This window comes from Coenobita brevimanus, chromosome 86 (genome assembly GCF_032717465.1).
Source record: "Coenobita brevimanus isolate Jiangsu-jjx chromosome 86, ASM3271746v2, whole genome shotgun sequence".
Classification (NCBI taxonomy): Eukaryota; Metazoa; Arthropoda; class Malacostraca; order Decapoda; family Coenobitidae; genus Coenobita; species Coenobita brevimanus.
The window spans coordinates 21,251,791-21,273,384 of record NC_137039.1 but is presented as its reverse complement, the minus strand read 5'-3'; the positions used below and the strand labels follow the sequence as shown (position 1 = coordinate 21,273,384).

At 42.3% G+C, this 21,594-nt stretch overlaps 1 protein-coding gene and 2 non-coding genes across 3 annotated transcripts in view; 1 reads left to right on the top strand and 2 right to left on the bottom strand.

The window, feature by feature from the left end:
* Window positions 1-3,389: 3,389 nt before the first annotated feature.
* On the bottom strand, window positions 3,390-3,508 carry LOC145410873 (5S ribosomal RNA). The gene has a single exon (XR_013899325.1). It is a non-coding gene; the product is annotated as a 5S ribosomal RNA (ribosomal RNA).
* A 7,124-nt stretch (window positions 3,509-10,632) lies between these two features.
* The window catches only part of LOC145410597 (uncharacterized), a 218,660-nt gene continuing 207,698 nt past the window's right edge, over window positions 10,633-21,594 (top strand). Inside the window, exon 1 of the mRNA XM_080280711.1 lies at window positions 10,633-10,717. Coding sequence (XP_080136837.1) covers window positions 10,633-10,717 — 85 coding nt within the window. The remainder of the gene's footprint in view (window positions 10,718-21,594) is intronic.
* Window positions 11,136-11,254, bottom strand: LOC145410880 (5S ribosomal RNA). Its single transcript, XR_013899332.1, has one exon. It is a non-coding gene; the product is annotated as a 5S ribosomal RNA (ribosomal RNA).

Sequence of the window (21,594 nt, the reverse complement as noted above, 5' to 3'; positions counted from 1 at the left end):
GGTTTTCTGTTCACATGTTGAATCATCATCATCATCATCATCATTATCCGGACCTCCTTTCCCACCTTAGGGCAGGGGTGAGGAGTAGCAATGTCCAGACAGCCCAAATTTGCCCAGTCCAATGGGCCATGCTTCCATTCATTCATCATTCGAGCCCCCAGAATCCTGGCTCTATTGGATATGCCAAAAACATCACCCCGTTCTGTAGCTTCACACAATCATATCTGATACGAGTCAATCCAGATGCTGCCATGTTAAAAGGGGTGCCAAAATCCCTGATCATGCACTTCTCTTCACAACATTCATCCATCTGGTTCGATCTCCTGTCAGTTCCCTAGCCTTACTAACTGCCAAACCTCTCTTCCTCACACATTCATCCACCTTATCTCTCCACCTTCTCCTTGGCCTACCTCGCCTCCTCCCTCCTTTGAATTCGCTCAGATATACCTTTTGCACCACTCTATTGTTTTCCATTCTTTCCACGTGACCATTAGGGCAGGTCGAAAAGGAACCAACTTAGGGATGCCAGGTTGAAACATAGTCAGAATGGTGCTCCTTTACAATGACAATAATGCTACAAAAAGAATGTTTCTATATATATGTGCCCATTCCAACAACTGGGATAAAAAAACAGAGTTACTGTATTTCTCAAAAAACTTAGAAACACATGCTATTTTTCTGTATGAACTAAAATGCAATATCTGTGTTAAATTTCAGTAATAAAAATAAAAGTAACATTTGAAATAAACGTATTCAAATCATATGAAAGTCATTATTTGATGAAAAAGAACAATAGAAATGGCATGATCAGTTGAACACGTCAAAAGTCTTGTTTAATTTCACGCTTCGGGAACAAACTGCGAGATCGCTTACATTGGACGAGCAAACCATGAAATGATTCATGCCCAAATACTTTGTGGTACCTTGTGGTGGATGTGACGTCATTGATGCAGCATTCAACTTTTTGGGGATGGCAAGGGTACACGTCCAGTACGATGGGTTGGCTTTCGTCCATTTGGTCCACGCTATTCTTGAGCGATGGAGGCACTGTGGCAGAAGAAAGCTCTACCTGCTCAGTGTACTTCTTGGCATCGAAGTTTATCTTCGGTACTGATTTTTCAGATATTCTAACTGAGGCTTGGTCATCATTCTCATTCATCTGTGCCTGTTTCAACAACTTGATCGTCATTAAGTTTACGCCAACATGTTCATCAGCAACAGCCGACAACAGGATGTTCTATGGGTGACAGAAGTAGCTGTTACTGGCAAGCACAGGGCGAATGATCGCCTGATCCTCCAACTGCAGCTTTTGAAGGAACTCCACCATGAAGAAGAAATTTTTGGCTCCATCCTGATGCAAGCTGTTGGCTTTCACCCTGAACCACACAGGAGCATAGTAGTTCACAATGAATGAAACGAGATGTTTTAGGGTTAGTGATGGTTACTCCTTTGACATGTAAAGTCGCAGTACGCGATAAGCTTTCGTAAGCCACCTGGCGTGATTTAGCGGTCCTGGTTGTGCAGATGGTCCCACACCTTCATTAGTATCTCCACTTGGCAATTGCACTGCCAAACATGCATGGTACAGGTAGCCCTGATCTTTACTAGGATCACTTACAACTCCTTTTGGTAAAATGCAAGTTTTTCCAGCAACACGTTCATATCCAACAACTGGAAGATCTTTTGGGTCAGATTCAAGCGATTGACCAACTTCTCCTCTGCAGCGTCGTGGACCTTTTGTCAGACCATCAACTGCCTTGATATACCTTCGGAAAATGATTTCAATTAGGTGCACCAAACAAACAAGCCACTGTAGTGGTCTACCAAGCTGTGTTTCAAGCTCACGGATCACCCGATTTCTCCTTTCAGTACAGGATTGACATTTGTCCCATCACGGACGATAGCTTGCAATGAATCTGCTGAATCTGTTTCTTGAATGACATTCATGACTTCCTTAGCAATATCTGCTGCTCTTCCACTTTCAGGAGAAACATGGTCGATGTAAACGGCGTCAGGAAAGCAACTACAGTACTAAGTAGTGATCTTCCTTCACGATTCTCTGGCCATCTAGGGTTGTCTCAAGAGTCTGATCAATTTCTCCATCGAAACTGATGCAAACGATCTCCTTCAAGTTATTTTTATGCTGTTGTAATGCGATATCTCTCCAGTATTTTCTCTGATGGCGGAGTTTAGTGAGATCAACTTTATTTTCTTCACAAAGAATATTCATATCTTCCAGTGCTGCATTCACAATGGAGCAGATGTCTCTGTTGCATACTTGACTTCGATCAGCTACACGACTTAGCTCAGGATAGACTCATCTGTTCTAACACTATTCTGACTGTTTGCTTCCATCTACTTCCGCAGTATCATCATCAGCATATTGATCATATTGTTCATCACAGGCATCACTTTCATCAGTACATGCTGTCATTATATCTTCATTATTTTGCTTATTATCTTTAGTGGACTCTTCATAGAGCTTCCCTTTCATCACTCTATTTGCTGCACACTTATTTTGTGCTGTCTTCTTCCGGTCTATTCCACCAATATACATTTTTCTGCAACCATTTTGGTCAACCCAGAAAGGCCATTCCTCAGGTGATATCTTGTCTGCTCGAGCGCACTGTTACTCAGACCTCTTATGTGCACTGAAGTTTTTGAAACATTTGCAACGACTAATGTCAAATAAGGTCTCAAAGCTGGCGAGTTTCTCTTTGTAGGTGTTGGAAGTCCTTTTGCTCACTGGATACTTCCTAAGCTCCTGTGCCTTTGCTAACAGGAGTTCCACAATAATAACACTAGTGTAATGAATAGCTGAGATGGAAGCTTTTTTGTAATTCCTCCTACTTCAAGGGCAACAGTTTCCTCATAGGCTTGGGTGCTCAGTGACGGATTTGTGAATTTATGTTCCAAATATGCCCTTATGACATTACAGCTAGTGGGCAACCGATTTACCGGAAGACTGCATGATGAACCGAAAACAGAGTCTTTCGTGCTTTCTCGTGTGCCGCAACTGGCCATGATTCCAGTAAAATATGCCAGCTCATACAAGATTTAAAAATGTAAACCAGTACCAGTTCCTGTAGTTGGTAATAGAAATGCAAAACAATGGGTTATCATTTATAGAGTGCCAGTCACTGGTAATTACTGAATGCTTTGAGCGTCCATGCCGTAAAAACTAAATTGAAAGTTGCTGGAGTACCACTGACTCATTTTTAAAAACACAATTAGTTCATGTGAAAACATACTATAGGTCATCAAAATAGCCATTCATTCATTGCCAGACGCCATGTATCCCAAACAGGGTGGTCAAGGGCTTAGAGTTAATTGTTTTACAGGGAGGGGCACTAATCCTCCACCAACCCCACTTAACACGTAGGGAGTTATGCCAACAGCATCTGGTGTTCCCAGGCGGTCACCCATCCAAGTACTAACCAGACCCAACGTTGCTTAACTTCGCTGATCGGATGGGAAGCGGTGTACTCAACGTGGTATGGCCATTGGCCATGTTTTGTCGAATTTTAAATTTTTGACCCATCCTAATGACCATACCATCTCAGTACATTCTCTTCAATTCTGGTGTACACTGACTTCCTCACTATGCATCTTTCATGAATCACATTTCTGTATTTCGTATCCTATCCACCCTCTGTACTCCACATACATTCCTCAGCAGTCCCATCTCCACTGCTCTTACTCTTAACTTTTCATTTTCATGCCACACCACAGTCTCACATTCATATGTTAAAGTTGGCACTAACACTCCTTCATGTAAGCCTCATGCAGCTGCAACACTCAAGCCTCTGTTGCTTATCAAGGGATTCATTGCACCAGCTACTTTTCTTCCTTATGTCACTCTACTTTCAACTTCTTTTGCACATTTTCCTCTCTTTTCTATCACTGTACCCAGGTATTTGAACTCTCATCAATTCCAGTTACTGTCCATTCACTGTTACATCGCACTGGGAGCCACTTTCTTTCTCAGTAACCATCACACTGTTAAATCGCACTGGGAGTCACCTTCTTTCTCAGTAACCATCACACTGTTACATCACACTGGGAGTCACCTTCTTTCTCAGCAACCATCACTTTACTTTTTTCTACATTTACTCTCAAGGCACGATGTTTACAAACATCAGCAAAACTCTGCACTAGCCTACCAAGTTCTTGTCCGGTACTTACAAACAGTGCTGCATCATCAGCATGCAACAAATTTGAAATATTCCATCCATCACCATTCACTACCAACACCATCCATCTCTCCATCACTCATGTTTTTACTTCTCTCATCACCCCATCCATATATATATTGAACAGCCATGGGAACATTGAACAACCTTGTTGCACGCCCACACCGATCATGACCCATTCGCTTAGATGCCCAGCAACCCTTACACATGCTTCACTACGATCATAAAAACTCTTGACGGCACCTAGCAGCTTACCCTCTACGCCGTACATGCGCAAAGCTTTCCACAATCCTTCTCTGTCCGCTTTGTCATATGCTTTTTCCAGATCCATGAATGCCATAAACACCTTAACCCGTCACATCCCAACCGATTTCACACCTCCGATACCCCCCAATCCCGAGCTATTTTGGAAAATTTTTTTTTTGCTAAAACTTCTGCTTTTAGTGAGAAACATCAAAAATTCTTAGAGAAATCGTTCACCTGAGGTTTAAAATACTCGATACAGGTAGCAGTACCTCCTTACCTTACTGGGTTTTCTGTCAGGCTGGCTCCAAAGAAAACGAGTTCTGTGGGAGGGTAACTATTCCACACCACTCATAAACGGTATTTATTTATTTATTTGGTACGAATTTATATGTAGTACAAGAGTATATTGGTTTTCAAACAGTAATATAGGCATTATAAGCATTGTTTCACTCACTAACTCATCAACATACCTGACCTTTTTTGGCGACAATACCTGATCATCATTTCTAACTGTTTCTTCCTCTAATGCATAAACTTTGTCCTCCACATTGTCATCGATTGGGGAATCACTCTGGCCCTGAATGTCTTTATTGGCCAGGTCACTGGCAACAGGAATTGCCGAGACAATGGCGTGCGGGGGGGGGGAGGTTATGCGGTGTAAGGCATTGTCCCTGCCTGGCATCTTGTAGAGGAATAGAGGAAGGTGTCCCGTGTATACGAACCAAAACTCACACGTGAAAATTGAAAATTGTGCAAATTATGAACCTTGCAATTGCGCGACGTACCAGTACGTCGTCGGAACTGGCAGTTACATAATGTTGCAACGTACCCATACGTTGACGGGACGCCTCGGGTTAAGGTCCTTCTCACAAGCCTCTGCTATCTGTCTCACTGCAAATATATGGTCCACACATCCTCTGTCACTCCTAAAGCCACCCTGTTCATCACTCACTAGGACTTCTAATATCTCTCTTACTTTCTCTAATAATTCTTCCATATACCTTCCCTACCACACTCAATAAACTTATGCCTCAGTAATTCTTGCACTCACTTCGCTCACCTTTGTTTTTGTACAGGGATACAATCACAGCATTCTTCCACTGTGCAGGCACAGTTTCACTCATCCATGCCTTCTTACGTATCTCCAAGAAGATAAAGTGTATGCATCCCAGCATACACCTCATCAACCCCAGCTGCTTTCCCATTTTTCAGCCGCTTCACAGCACTCTTCATCTGTGCGAGTGTCATGTCTCCTGGTACTGCATTCCTGCTCTGCACACCCCCAAAATCAATAATGTTTACAGCCGCTCTGCTCTCTCTATTCCCATTCATCAGGCTTTCAAAATATTCTTTCCATGTGGTCCTTACTTCATCTCCATGGGTTAATAATCCCACCTACATCCTTCACACCGTCACATTTCTTTCCGCTTTCACTTCTACTTTTCCGCACCTCTTTCCAGAATTACTTTCTATTTTCAGAGTACCGGTAATTCGCATTCATTTTTCTTCCTAGATCCTCATTTACCTCCTCCTTTTTCCTCTTCACTAGTCTCTTTACGTGCTTCTTGCTCTCAAAATATTCAGTTCTTATTTCAACTGAATGGCTGTTCTGTAACCACTTTAGCCACTTCTTCCTCTTTTCCTCCACCGCTCTCTTTACCTCATCCCACCATGCTGTACCGTTCTTTGTTGTTACTCTTGCCACACCACACACCGCTTTAGCATTCCTAACTAAGCAATCTCTGTATGCATTCCACAGGCTGTCCAGATTCATTTCATTCCAATTCAGTAATTCTAACTCCTCCTCTGCTCTGGTCCTGTAATTATCTGCCATTTCTTTGATCCTCAGTGTCTCAACTTTCATTCTCTCTCCCTGACTGCTCGTTTCCCTCCTGATCCACCTCATTCCTCTCAGCTTGATCTTGCATACCACAATCATATGATCTGACAGACCTCCACATCGTCCTCTCACGGCTCTTGTATCAGCAACCATTCCCATCATCGACCTCTCTACGAGCATGTAGTCAGTCAGGCTTCTTTCAACACGATCCCCATTCCCCCTATACCATGTATGTTTATGTGCATCTCTGTGTTTGAAGTACAAGTTACAAATGCACAACCTCCTCTTGTGACATATCCTTTAGTCTCCTCCCATTATCATTTTCTCCTGGTTGAAGTTCAAACTATTGCCTTTTAAAAATAGCTAAGCTTTTCCAACAAGCAAAAAGGTAAAATTTCACTGCCCATTAACCTGCCCAATCCTGGCAGATTTTTAACTAGTGACCTCCCCCAATCCCGACAGGTTTTCAATTTTTTTTTTTGGGGGGGGGGGCTAAAACCTTCGCTTTTTGTGAGAAACATCAAAAATTCATAGAGAAACTGCTCACCTGAGGTTTAAAATGTCAGTACTAGTAACAATGCCCTTGCTGTATATTCTATGGGGCTGGCTTCAGAGAAAATGTGTTCTATGGGAGGGGTAACTATTCCAAACCACTCATAAAAGGTATTTATGTATTTGGTATGAGTTTATATGTAGAACAAGAGATTATTGGTTTTCACACAGCAATATAGGCAGTATAAGCATTGTTTCACTTACCAGACGCATCAACATACCACACCTTTTTTGGTGACATTACCTGATCATCATTTCTGGCTGTTTCTTCCTCTGATGCTGCGTGAACTTTGTCCTCTGCATTGTCATCGATTGGGGAATCACTCTGCCCTTGAATTTCATACTGTGGCGCGACATATCTTTACTGGCCAGGTCTCTGGTAACAGGTGAGTTGCCGAGATAATGGCATGCGGGAGAGGGGAGAGGTCATGCGGGGTAAGGCATTGTCCCCGCCTGGCATCTGGTAAAGGAAGGTATCCTGGGAATACGTACCAAAAATCATGCATGTACAGTAATTTGAAAAATGTGCAAATGATGGACCTTGCAATTGCCGCGCGTTTATGTACGTCAACAGAAGTCATGGTGACAAAACATTTGGATGTATATATATGTCAGGGGGAGTCACAATGACAAAACGTTTGGACGTATATATATATGTCAACGGGACACAGTGAGTTAAAAAAAAACAAAAAAACTGCTAATTGGTTCATTTAGGTAGGTACCTACCTATGCTGATTTACCTACATAGCACTTGCTGCTCATGTATGCATTTTTAAGCCCTGTAATTGAAAAAGTGAAAAGCACTGTGCCCATTATGTCCAAGGGACCATGAAAAATAAATTTTCTGGGAACAGAAGAGATGTCATCCCTTAGAGGCCAGTCAAAATGAATGGTATTTGGCATGTTATACAAGAACTTCGGGGCTACATCATTGTTAATATCTGTCACCCTTCCAACATAATACTTTTTGTCAAAGTACACTGCATAGTATTTATTCACAGGCATGTTTCTCTGTATATCTGAATAGTATTTTCCTATTCACTTCTCTGTTTCATGTTTCTCCACCTCTGATCTCTCTCTGCCTGGCTCCTCTTCACTCTCAATGTAGGATACTATTGGTGTTAGTCCTTCTTCCTCTACATCATTGTTCTTGACTTCTTCAGTCATCCTTTTCTTTCCCTGACCTGATTTTTTTTCAGCATTTCATTTTCTCTCTTTTTTCCATTTCCTCTATAAATTCATCATTTGTTATAACCCTTGCTACTGGAATTATTTTCCTTCGAACCTTCTTCCCAGAAGCAGCCGCATTGGATCTTACTGGAGGCCTCCTAACTGCAGCAGCAAGGATGTCTTCAAAATCTAACTCATTAGTTTGATAATAGAGCTGGACCACAATCACTCCAGCGTTGAATTTTGACTGGTGTGATTATGCTGAAAAAAAAAAAAAAAAAAAAAAAAAAGAGCCAGAGCTTTTCTTATTGTTTTATGTGAAATTAGAAGCAACAAACTATTATATATACGGTGTATGACTATTTTTGTAGAGATTGACCCATTCAGTTTTGCATAGGAACAAAGTTTGTCAAAAGTGCTGACTGTGTACACAAAGTTCACCAACAAGTTTGTTTTTTGCCTTTTTCGTCATATTTCCTTTCTGGTTCCTCAGTTCTGTAACACATCAAATTTTACATTTATAATTGCCCTGTAAATGTGAAAATAGTTGCTTTACTACACTGGGTGTTCAAAACTGCATATATGTTTCATATCCAGATACCAGTGACCAAAATAGGAAGGTGTACCAAATCAACCTGGACCACTTGATGGTCCGAATTACCCCTGTCGACGCTACTTATAGTATAGGAGGTTGCATAGTTGGAGGGGTGCAACAGTCAGTTATGTAAAGTTCTGTGCCTGTTTCCTCCACTTTACAATCATTTAAACTAAAATGTAACACTTGGAATATAATAAACTAAAAGGTAGCACTTGGAATATAAGAAGCTAAAATGTAACCCTTTGAATGAACACAAAGGCACACCTCGGTCAGAGTTTGCCTTACCGGTACCGGAAATTCCACTTTCTGCTGGGTCAACTTATCGAGGTTTTACTGTACTTCCAGTAACGTGTTACATCCATACTTCACTGAACAGAGGAGGGTTTGGCTGTGTTGGCACTTGGCACACTGTATTACACAATGCCTTGATTGTAATTGGTAATGTTTTCTGAAGAAAAGTTTGGTAAGGGTAGGTGAAGTAATTTAAAGTTTGCTGTATTCTGTTGAGAGGCTGCTGAATCTGGTAGTTTGTGTTCTTTTGAACCATTATGATGTACTATGGTGTGACAAAATCTTAACTGGCGGCTAAGGTGGGGCACGAAGCTCTGTACAGTGTTGCCATTTTCCATACGCGCGATGCCCTCTCTCTCTCTCTCTCTCTCTCTTGTGGGGGAGATGTGCGTCACCCTGGGAAATTTTGTTTCTTTTATTAGTGACTTTTAAACTTATGCTTTCATTTCTTTATTTTTTTATTATATCTAACTATATTTAAAAATATTTACTATTGTTTTACATTTGTCACCAAATGACCTCGCTCATGTGGCGTCATGCTTTGTTTTTATTCAATCACTCTCTCCTTTCTTCTTTCCTTCCCTCCCTTCCTCCATCTCTCCCTCAACACCTCCCCTGGCCTACCTTCCCCCACCTCTCTCTCTCTCTTTCTCTCCTGGAGGAGATTTGCATCACCCTGGGGAATTTTGTTTCTTTTATGAGTGATTTATAAACTTATGATTTCATTTCTTTATATTATATCTAATTATATTTAAAATTATTTATTATTGTTTTACATTTGTCGCCAGATGACCTCACTGGTGCGGTGCCATGATTTCTTTTTATTCAATCACTCCTTCCTTCCTTCCTTCCCTCCCTTCCTCCATATCTCCCTCAGCACCTCCCTTGGCCTGCCTTCTCTCTCTCTCTCTCTCTCTCTCTCTCTCTCTCTCTCTCTCCTGGAGGAGATTTGCATCACCCTGAGGAATTTTGTTTCTTTTATGAGTGACTTATAAACTGACGATTTCATTTCTTTATTTTATATTATATCTAATTATATTTAGAAATATTTATTATTGTTTTATATTTGTCACCAGATGACCTTGCTGGTGCGGCTTCATGATTTATTTTTATTGTCACTCCTTCCTTCCTTCCTTCACTCCCTCCCTCCATCTTTCCCTCAACACCTCCCCTGGCCTGCCTTCCCCCCCTCTCTCTCTCTCTCTCTCTCTCACATCTATGGATGAGAGGCTGTGGCCGGGTCAGACTGGGTCTGAGTGTTGCCGCTCACGAGGATTAAATGTATTATTTTTTATTACTAAGAAATTGGCATATTTTTACTTATGTTCCTACATATTATGTTATAATCATTATTGTGACATTATTACCCACGCCAGAAATACGGTAAAAGCCAATAAAGGTGACTACATTTTTTTTTTTTAGCAACACTGTAAAAAATTTATGCCACGTTTCTGTATTGTCATGAAAATATTTTATGCATAATAAGTTTACTGTTCTTTCAGATATTATAATACTCACGTTAACATTGTATTCATATGTGATTATCGTATTTGTGATGCCTTTTACAAATGTAACAGCCGTTTCACATCGCGGGTTTGGGAAATGTGGCACCACTGTACAGAGGGTCGCGCCACACCCTAGCCGCCAGTTAAGATTTGTCAGACCATAGTTAATTTAATGATTTCATAAATTACGAACATTGTTGACATTGCTTACTGTATACGGTATGTTATGCTTTTCAGATGCCTTCAACAATCCAGCGTTTCTGCAGTGTTCCCAACTTTACACAACAAGCATATCGTTATGGGATTGCTCTCTCTTGTATTGGTAAGTTGGTAGAAAGTGATTAAGTTACAGCACATTACCTATGTAGTTAATTTTAGTCACATTCCGAGAACTGTAGACAAGTCATTGAAAGAGGTGAGTGGTGAAGCATCATAATCATTTCATCATCCATCCTATGACTGGTCCACTGAAGAACTACAGTTCTCCATTAGGGAAGCAGGCTGTAAGCCATGCCTTGCCATGATGATTCAAGATTTCCCTCTCCACTAATCCTTGGAGATGATTATTAAGCAAGTGCTTTATCAGCCACTCAGTTAGTTGCCCTCATCCTGTTGCTTTTCATTCATTCATTGCCAGATGCCACGTATCCCAGACGGGGTGGCCAAGGGCTTAGAGTTAATTGTTTTGCAGGGAGGGGCACTAATCCTCCACCAACCCCACACACGTAGGGAGAACGTTATGCCAACAGCATCTGGTGTTCCTAGGTGGTCACCCATCCAAGTACTAACCAGACCCAACGTTGCTTAACTTCGCTGATCGGACGGGAAGCGGTGTACTCAACGTGGTATGGCCGTTGCAGCTTATTGTTCTATCACTACCTATACTCTGGCCACTTTAACTTGTCCGAGAATAACCATCTCTCCCTCTTGAATGCTGAGGTGTAATGAGGGATGCACACTAAAATATAATGCAAGTCATGAAGAACTGCTGTGGAAATCAGAGGTATGTATTCAAGATGTGCTGTACATACACACAAAGGATAGAAAAATGCCTTGTAAATATCATCTTCATTCAACAGGATAATGATTCATAACAGACTTTTTCTGCCTTCCCTTCTTCATATGTACAGTATATATACTGTATATATATATATATATATATATATATATATACAGGTAATCCCTTAATTCATGCGAACTTTTTTCACGCGATTTCGGTTATCTACGAATTTTTCATACAATAACTAAAACAAAATTATTGTATTCAAATAAATAATTTCAGTATACTGGAGAAATAAAAAAAATATAAAAATGCCTACCTGCTGCTCGTGTGCATACATATATTATGCGAGGAAGAAGGAACCAAAGGCCATGAGCCTGCAGTAACAGTTCCCTCAAAGAGAAAAACAAAATACAATAGAGAGCCAAATTCAAGATCCGATCATTTAGAGATGCCTGGACACACTGCATTTGAAAGACTGGATCATAGGCAGCAGGAAATACAGACAGAGGGAGACAGTTCCAGAGCTGACCTGTTGCATAAATGAAATACTGGGAGTAACAGTTAACTCTTGCATTAGAGAGTTGGACAGAAAAGGGATGAGAGTTTGCTGCCAGACGGGTGCTACGCGCCCGTCGTAGAGGTGGAGGAATGCAAGCAGACAGTTCAGAGGAGCAGTGACTATTAAAGTAGCGATAGAAAAGAGATAAAGATGCAACAGTGCGGCGAAGAGACAGAGGTTGAAGGGAGTCAGTAAGAGGAGGAGAGTTAATGAGACGAAAAGCCTTTGACTCCACCCAGTTGAGAAGGGCTGTATGTGGGGAGCCTCCCCACACATGAGTTGTACTCCACACAGGGGCGGATAAAACCCCAGTATAGAGTCAACAATTGTGCAGGGGTAAAGAAAGAGCGGAGTCGGCTTAGCACACCCAATCTCTTGGAAGCAGATTTTACAAGAGATGTAATATGATCTTTCCAAGATAAGTCCCGAGTAAATGAAACCCCGAGCATGTTCAAGGATGATGCAGGATTAAGCTGAATATTATTAAACATTAATGGGTATACCTGTGGAAGATTTTGTCGGGTTCATAGGTGTAAGAACTGAGTCTTAGATGCATTAAAAACAACCATATTATTTTTACCCCAGTCAGAGATACGAGCCAAGTCAGACATTAGGTGTGCCATAGCCTCATCCCTTGTTTGTTGAAGTAACTGTTGAGATGGGCGTTGCGGGAACCAAATAGAAAGGCGAAGGGTGGAGTCATCAGCGTATGAGTGGATAGGGTTAGATGTACAGCTTAGAAGATCATTGATGAATTAAAGGAAGAGAGTTGGTGATAGGACAGATCCCTGAGGAACACCACTGTTGATAGATCTAGGAGAAGAACGATGGCCGTCTACAACAGCGGCTACAGAACGACCAGAAAGGAAGCTAGCGATGAAGGCACAGATAGAAGGATAGAAACTGTAGGAGGGCAGATTGGAAATTAAAGATTTATGCCAGACTCGATCGAAAGCCTTTGAGATGTCAAGTGCAATGGCAAAGCTTTCGCCAAAGTCGCGAAAGGAGGATGACCAGGAGTCTGAAAGGTAGGTGAGAAGATCGCCAGTGGAGCGTCCCTGACGGAACCCATACTGATGATCAGAAAGAAGGTTGTGATAGGAAAGATGCCTTGAAATTTTTCTATTGAGAATTGACTCGAAAACTTTTGAAATACAGAACGTTAAAGCAATTGGACGATAATTGGAGGGTTGGGAGTGGTCACCCTTCTTTGGGACTGGCTGAATGAGAGCAAACTTCCAGCAAGAAGGAAAGGTACAAGTTGACAGACAAAGGCGAAAGAGTTTGCCTAGGCAGGGTGTAAGCACAGAAGCACAGTTCTTGAGAACAACAGGAGGGACCCCATCAGGCCCATATGCCTTGTTAGTACTGAGGCCAGTGATGACAGAAAATACATCAACTGAAGAAATTTTAATGTCAGCCATGAGGAAGTCAGAGGGGGGAAGTGATGGAGGAACAGCACCGGAATTGTCTAAGGTGGAATTGGAGGAGAAAGTCTGTGCGAAGAGATCTGCTTTATCAGTAGAAGAAATAGCTACAGAACCATCAGAGTAGAAAAGAGGAGGGAAGGATGATAAGGTAAAGTTGTTAGAAATTATTTTTGGCAAGGTGCCGGAAGGAGCGGGAAGAATTTGAGTTGGAGAGTTGAGAGCATTTAGTATGGATTAAATTATTTTTAGTAGAGCGAAGAACAGACTTAGCACGATTCCGGGCAGAAACGTAAAGATGATGTGATTCAGGGGTGGGTTGGCTCTGGTACCTTTTGTAGGCCCTTTCCTTGTTGCGGACAGCATTAGAACAAGCGTGATTAAGCCAAGGCTTTCTTGCGTTAGTCAGAGGATATGAGAAAGGAATGTATGCTTCCATGCCCGAGAGAATAACTTCCGTAATGCGCAAGGCACACTCAGATGGCTCCTGGCCACGGAAGCAATAATCATTCCAGGGAAAATCAAAGAAGTACTGCCTGAGGGCCTCCCAGTCCGCGGCTCCAAAATGCCACAGATGACGTTTCCCTGGAGGGTCCACAGGCCGTACCGGAGTGATAGGACAGGTTAAGGTAATAATGTTGTGATCGGAGGAGCCCAACGGAGAGAAAAGATTAACAGAGTAAGCAGATGGATTAGTTGTGAGGAAGAGGTCAAGTATGTTGGAGCTCTTTCGAAGGCGGTCAGGGGTACGGGTAGGGTGCTGTACAAGCTGCTCTAGGTCATTAAGGATAGAAAAGATGTAGGCTTGTTCACCAGGTGGATTCGTGTAAGGAGAAGAGAGCCAAAGGTGGTGGTGAACATTGAAATCTCCTAGAATGGAGATTTCAGAGAAAGGAGAAATGGATAGAATGTGTTCCATCGTAGAAGTAAGATAGTTGAAGAATTTTTGATAGGCAGTAGAATTAGGGGATAAGTAAACAGCACAGATATATTTAGTCAGAGAATGACAGGAAAGCCGAAGCCAGAGTGTAGAGAATTCAGAAGAATCGAGTTCAGGAACACGAGAGCAAGATAAGTTGTTGCGTATATATACACAACAGCCGCCTTTTGCTTTGAAATGAGTATAGAGAAAGTAGGAGGATACAGAAAAGGGTCTGTTGTCAGTTGCCTCAGACAGCTGAGTCTCCGTTAGAAAAAGAAGGTGAGGTTTAGAGGAGGAGAGGTGGTGCTCAACAGAGCGAAAGTTAGAGGAAAGGCCGCGAATGTTGCAGAAATGAAGAAGAAGAGAGTCAGACAGTGGTTCCAGGCACCTCGAGTCGTCATCGGGAGAGGCGCGGATGGTGGGGGCATTTATGTTCCCCCCCCCCCCTGGGGACTCCGAGGCTGTGTGTTGTGACGCCATGATTTTTTATTTTTGGAAAAGGAAGTGTAGTGTGTACTGCGCATGTAGTTTGGTGAAGATAGATAGAGAAATTTGTACTGGAGAGCATGCTGGCCTACTCTCTGTGTAACTGAGACACTGAAAAAGTTCAGCAAAGGGGGATGGTCAGGAACTAGTCCTGAGGGCTGATGAAACGGGAGCTCCAGCACTCCCTGTCATCAGCTTTCCATCCACCGCGGGAGTACTGCCCTGCTCGACTGATGCTACAGTCTACTCCTGTGAGTGTGTGTGTGTGTGTGTGTGTGAGGGGTCTACCATGCACCACACAGTCAGTTTGAATCCGACGGTCGAACCATGCGTGACTCGCAAATCGTTATTTGTGACTTATTTTTCTGCCTTCCGGTGATTGCTTGCCTTGTTTGCCAACATTGGGCTTAAGCGTAGTGCTAGTGATGCATGTGGTAACACACCAAAATGGACTCTTAAAATGATGTCTCGGACAGAGAAAGTTAAAGTGTTGGACAAACTTAGGGAAGGAATGTCGGCGACAATTCGCCGTCAGGACGATTCCCCGTCATTTATTTACATTCCAGTTTATTTAGCAAGTACAGTACACTAGTTTTTTTACTTATATGAGTTATAAAATTCCCCAGAAAATTAGTTATTAAAGTATTAATTAATCAATAATAAGTATACAGTATTTATAGAATGACTGGGATTTGTCCATGACGGTGAATTGACTTGACGGTGAATTGTCTTGGAACTGTATGTTTGAGGTGAGTCAACTGTTCATACAATAAAGAAAGCAGAACGTAGCATACGGGATGCAGTGAGGGCTGGTGCACCAGAGTGTGCTAAAGTGTCTCCACCTACGCCTGTGAACTGTCTCGGAACCATATGTTTGGGGTGAATGAGTCAACTGTTCGCAGGGAGAATGTAGCATACGGGAAGTAGTGAGGGCTAGGGCACCAGACTGCTGAAGTGTTTCCACCTATGCCTGTGCTTGTATTTCTTACATATTTGTTGTTTTTCATACTTTGTGATAGTTTATAAGGTGTATGTAGTACATAAACAGTATTATTCAGATGTAATATATTTAATACACCTGCGTAATTATGTACACACATGGGCAGAACATATAGGCTACGCAAATTTACCACATACGCGAAGGGTCTGGGAACGTAACCCTCACGTGAATTAAGGGCTTACGTGTATATATATACTGTATATATACGTGTATATATATACTGTATATATATATATATATATATACAGGTAACTCGCACGGAACACGATCTCACGGAACGCGCTCGCAATTATACACGGTAAGGGCTGGGATACATATAAGACAACGTAAGATTAAAAAACCATTATGAAAACTACAAATTAACGCAGGAGAGGCCTTTGAAAGATCAAATCCTCGAACGTCACCGCAGCGCGCGGTTTGTTTTGATTACGTGACGATCTAGGCGGGAAATTATTCAGTGAGTGAGACATTCCCGAGTACAGTAGCACAGTATTTGTTAGTTAAATATTTACAGTACTGTACTGTTCTGGTAAGTTTATGTGCAACTTAAAGTACTATTAAATAACGTTAAAGCAAGAAATAAAGTCTTATAACCAGTTTACCTGATAGGCGTCAGAATATTGCCTTTTTTATTTGTTCGTTTTTTCCACAGTGCTGTTCAGTATTTGTAAGTTAAATATTTACTGTTCTCGTATGTACTGTACTTGTAAGCACTTAAATAAAGTTAAATAATTAAATAAAGCCTTGTAACCAGATAACCCGAATTAAATGATTAGGCCTACCCATGATCGGCGTCGGAATATTGCCTTTTTTGTTTGTTCGTTAAACTCTTACTGTACTGCTTTTCTACAGTACTGTATTTGTAAGTTAAATATTTACTGTTCTGGTATGTACTTGTAAGCAATTAAAGCATTAAATAAAGCCTTGTAACCAGTTAACCTGATTTATATGATTACCCATGATCGGCGTCGGAATATTGCCTTTTGTTTGTTTGTTCGTTAAAGACTTATAATAAGAGAAAAATACATTTTTATCTTGGTATCTTTACCTATTTGCTCAGGTTTGCTGTAATGGTTTGCAACTTGTAGAAAACTGTGAAAACTTTCGGGAAGCGAACGAAAATCTGGGACATGACCTTGACTTCACCGTCTCATGTATCATCTGTCGCTCTGTCAGTTCACCACCGGCTATCGTAATGAGTGGATGTACGATTTTTTCGCTCGTGGCCATGCCTAACCACACATAGTTACACCCATTATCTCGACCCAGACAGAAAATACAACCTTTTTCCTCCCTTGCAAAACACAAACAACCACCCTGTTTACGAGACAGCAATATATATTGCGAAAATAACAAGGTAAAATGATAAAGATGAACGTAAAATGATTGAGAAAGATGAACATGTTATGACGGAAGAAATACGTTTTCCCTGTCTGTAAACGTATTTATTTCTGCTTTGTATCTGTATTCGTAATAATTAGACTTATTGTTAGTTCTGAAACTGCATTACGATTCTATTTTTAGCCATTCTCGTGGTGTGGGAGCTGGAAGTTGTGACACAACTTCCTTATTGCTAATCGGACTGACCCTCCACTTTATTCTCCCGTGGCAGAGTGTAGCCTTGGAGGACGTGCAGTTTTCTCATTTAGGACTGAAAATTCAACTCTTTCGCTCCCTTTTCCAAGCATGGGCACAACGATAATGTAAAAAATAACTCGAAACTACCATAAACATATATCAAAAAGGTGAAAATGTATTCATAACATTTTTTTTTTCCAGCTATTCCTAACAGATTATGTACTAAAATCATTCGATATCACAGTACTGCATTTCTAAGTTAAATATGTACTGTTCTGGTATGTACTTGTAAGTTAAAGCACTGGTACCAGTTAACCTAATTTATTACCTATGATCGGCGTCGGAATGTTTCCTTGTGTTTACGTACAGTATTTGTGTGTTGAAGTTTTGCTCAGGAGTACTGTATTTGTGAGTTATAACATTAAATAAACCTTCTAACCACTTAAAGTGCTTTCTAGTGACAGATAACAGCAAAACAACACATTTGGGGGGTCTAGGGAGCAAAATACGGAGTAGTTTAAATATACGCGATTTCGCACCTAACACGGCACGGTAGGAACGAAACCCTCGTGTTCCGTGCGAGTTACCTGTATATATATATATATATATATATATATATATATATATATATATATATATATGTTTATCTCTCTCTCTCTCTCTCGCTTTCTCTTCTAATGTATATACAGTATATATATACAGTATATATATATATATATATATAGTAATCACTCTAATATCCGGACGCCCAATAACCGAAAGTCCCCACTACCCGGACATAATCGTCCTGGGATCCAACATCCCACCCCCCCAAAAAAAAAAAAAAAAAAAAGATTTTTTCCCGTCCGTAATTTGAACTTGCCGCGCGCGCTGCGGGAGAGCATTGTTTTGGCGTGTCATTCCTCCGACGTCCGATAGAGCGCCACTGCATCCTCCCCACTTCCCGCCTCTCTCTCACCGCGAGTGTACGCTCCTCGTAATGGCTGCCCACGTGATCGCTTTTGTGGTGGTGCCCTACCTGCTGCAGGGCCTCCTGCTGCTCTCGGGCCTCCTCTTAGTGTGTGTGATGATGGCCCCGCTACCTGAGAAAAGGAAGAGAGTGGTGTTGACTCTGGAGAAGAAGAGGGAGATATTGGAGAAAGTGGATGCGGGTTGGTCTTCTTCCCGCATTTTTTGCGAGTTCATCCTGGCCGGGTCTACTTTGTTCGATATCAAGAGGTCCCGAGACAAACTCATGTAGTACACGGCTGACTTCTCGTCGAGAAGCAAACGCAATGTGGAAAGGAAGGTTATGTTTACCCCAAGTTTGCAGAAATCGACCGATCCACATTGATTTGGTATCGACAGCAACGTGCTGCTGGTGTGATGGTACGTGGAACGGAGCTGAAGGCTGCTGCTGAGAAGTTCGCCAGGCCTCACGACGCCCTAGACTTCAAGGCATCCGAGGGTTGGCTCTTCGCGTTCAAGTTGCGACATGGCCTTACCAACCATAAAGCACATGGCGAAGCATTGGACGCTAACGAGGATGGAGTTGACGAGTTTCGGCACAAGGTGAAAGGCTTGATCGACAGGGAGGGCCTCACTCTCGGTCAAGTCTACAACACAGATGAAACTGGCCTATTCTATCACTCGCTGCCAACGAACACTCTAGCCGAGGAAACGGAGAAGCGTGTACCTGGCCGCAAGCTTTCTAAGGAACGGATATCTGCTTTGTGTTGTGCCAGTGCTAACGGCATGCACCGGCTTAAGCTCGTTGTTGTTGGCCGTGCAAAGCAGCCTCGGTGCCTTCGTGGGGTGATGGATGTCCTTCCTGTCGTCTGGTACCATTCTTTGAAGGCATGGTTCACAGCTGTGATCTTCAAAAACTGGTTTCACCGTCACTTCGTCAAGGAGGTCATCCATTACCAGACGAAGACACTGGGAATCCCGCGAGACCAGGTAAAGGCTCTCTTTCTACTCGACAATGCACCTGCCCACCCGTGCGACAAGGACTTGGTTGCTGAAAATGGCCGTATTAGGTGCATGTTTCTGCCACCTAATACGACTGCTCTCATTCAACCAATGGACCAAGGAGTGATCGTGGCAACAAAGCACCTATAACATCGGAAGTTCCTGGACGAGGTGATGGTTGTTCTTGAGGACGAGGACGAGCGCAGGGAGGGACGGGACACACGAGGCTAGCGGACTTTGGAAAACCTTCGCTGCTTCAACATCAAGTCTGCGCTGTACAACTGGGCTAGTGCGTGGAAGGAAGTCCATGTGAAAACTCTTGAAAATGGTTGGTCTTGTCTGCTTCTCGGAACAGATGTGGAGTACGATTTTCTAGGGTTTGAAGTGGATGACTTCCATGCACGGCTACGTACGCACGGCAACGATGTAGATGTGGACGATGTTCGTGAGTGGTTGGATGACGACGAGGGCGATCCTGGGTATCAGACATTGTCTGATATCGAGATCGCGTCTTCGGTTGCTGGTGTCAGTACCGAACTTGAAGATTCCGACGCTGAAGGCGACGATGATGCGGACTCCTCTCAGCAGGACACTACTCCAGCCATCCCCAAGCTGAGCGCACTCCGGGAACATCTAGAGTTCGTCCTAGACTACCTGGAACACCCGGACTGCGACAGGAAGATGGGGCCCTTGGGACTCATGGAGGAAGTGCATGCTTTCAGGCAGCGCATCATCAATTGTCAGAATCGTTGGTCATTGCGTCAACCAACGATTGACAGTTTTTTCAGGCCCATGACCCCCGCTGTGCCCAGCCCTGGCTCCACTCCGTTGCCTCCCCAAGACAGGCCCTCATGCTCTGAGCCACAGCCCAGCACATCAGCCACGGTGGAGTCACCACTCGACGTGAGTTTGCGGCTGTCTTCAAAGTCCTCTGCAGTGGGTACGCCATCACCACGACCCAGCGATGCACCTCTAGGTCGCCTGCCAGTGATACTCTTGGACTCTGACAGTGAATAAACAGCAAGAACTTCTCCACTAGACCACACGGGAATTTTGATTGTTGTGCAGTGAAAAAAACGGTATGTTGTGTTAAGGATTTAAAGTTGTGAGAGAAAAGACTTAATAGAAAAAAAATGTAACGTAAATAGACTTGTTGGTTTTGCCTTTGGAAAATTAAAAAAAATTGGGAAAAGTTAATGTGCGACACTAAGTTACAATGGAGCATTATTTGGACAAAAGTGAACACTGTGAAGAGAACGGACTTCTGTGTGTTATTGACCAAATTCAGTGCAAGACTTCAGGAAGAGTGTACTGCAAGTGCTTCAGGAAATCGTTCTTACTGTCAGAGTCCGAGAGGAGGCGGTTATTCATCGAGGTGGCCAGGGACTTGCAGTAAGTAGCCAGAATGTTTCATACTGTACTTTTTTCCCTACTATACTTACCTCATTTCACTCTTTAATGTCCTTTATTGGTGTGAATAGGGTGTTAGTAGCTATGCATGTGCAGAAGGAATGTGTTTTTCTGAGTTAGGCTAGGTTAGGGTCCATAAGTACCAGAATGTTTTTTAATGTTTGAACATACTTCTAAACCCTCATTTTATGTTTCTTTTGCATTTATTTCAGCCATTTATGTGCCTTTTTGGTGTGATTTGGGTCTTAAATAGGTGCTATGCATGTCCAGAGGGAGTTGTATAGGTGTTTCTCTGAGTTAGGGTCCATAAGTACAAGTCCATAAGCTGGGGCCCAATATCCGGACAAAACCAATAACCGGACCTACCTATGGCTCTATTACGTCGGATATTGGAGTGATTACTGTATATATATATATATACAGTAATCACTGTAATATCCGGATGCCCATTATCCGAACATCCCCACTACCCAGACATAATCGTCCTGGGATCCAGTATTCCCAAAATGGTCCGAAAACCCCCAAAAATAAAAAATAAAAAAAACGATTTTTTCCCGCCCATTTGATACTGTACTTTTTTCCATACTATACTTACCTCATATCACTCTTTAATGTCCTTTATTGGTGTGAATAGGGTGTTAGGAGCTATGCATGTGCAGTAGGAATGTGTTTTTCTGAGTTAGGCTAGGTTAGGGTCCATAAGTACCAGAATGTTTATTAATGTATGAACATACTTCTAAACCCTCATTTTATGTTTCTTTTGCATTTATTTCAGTCATTTATGTGCCTTATTGGTGTGATTTGGGTCTTAAATAGGTGCTATGCATGTCCAGAGGGAGTTGTATAGGTGTTTCTCTGAGTTAG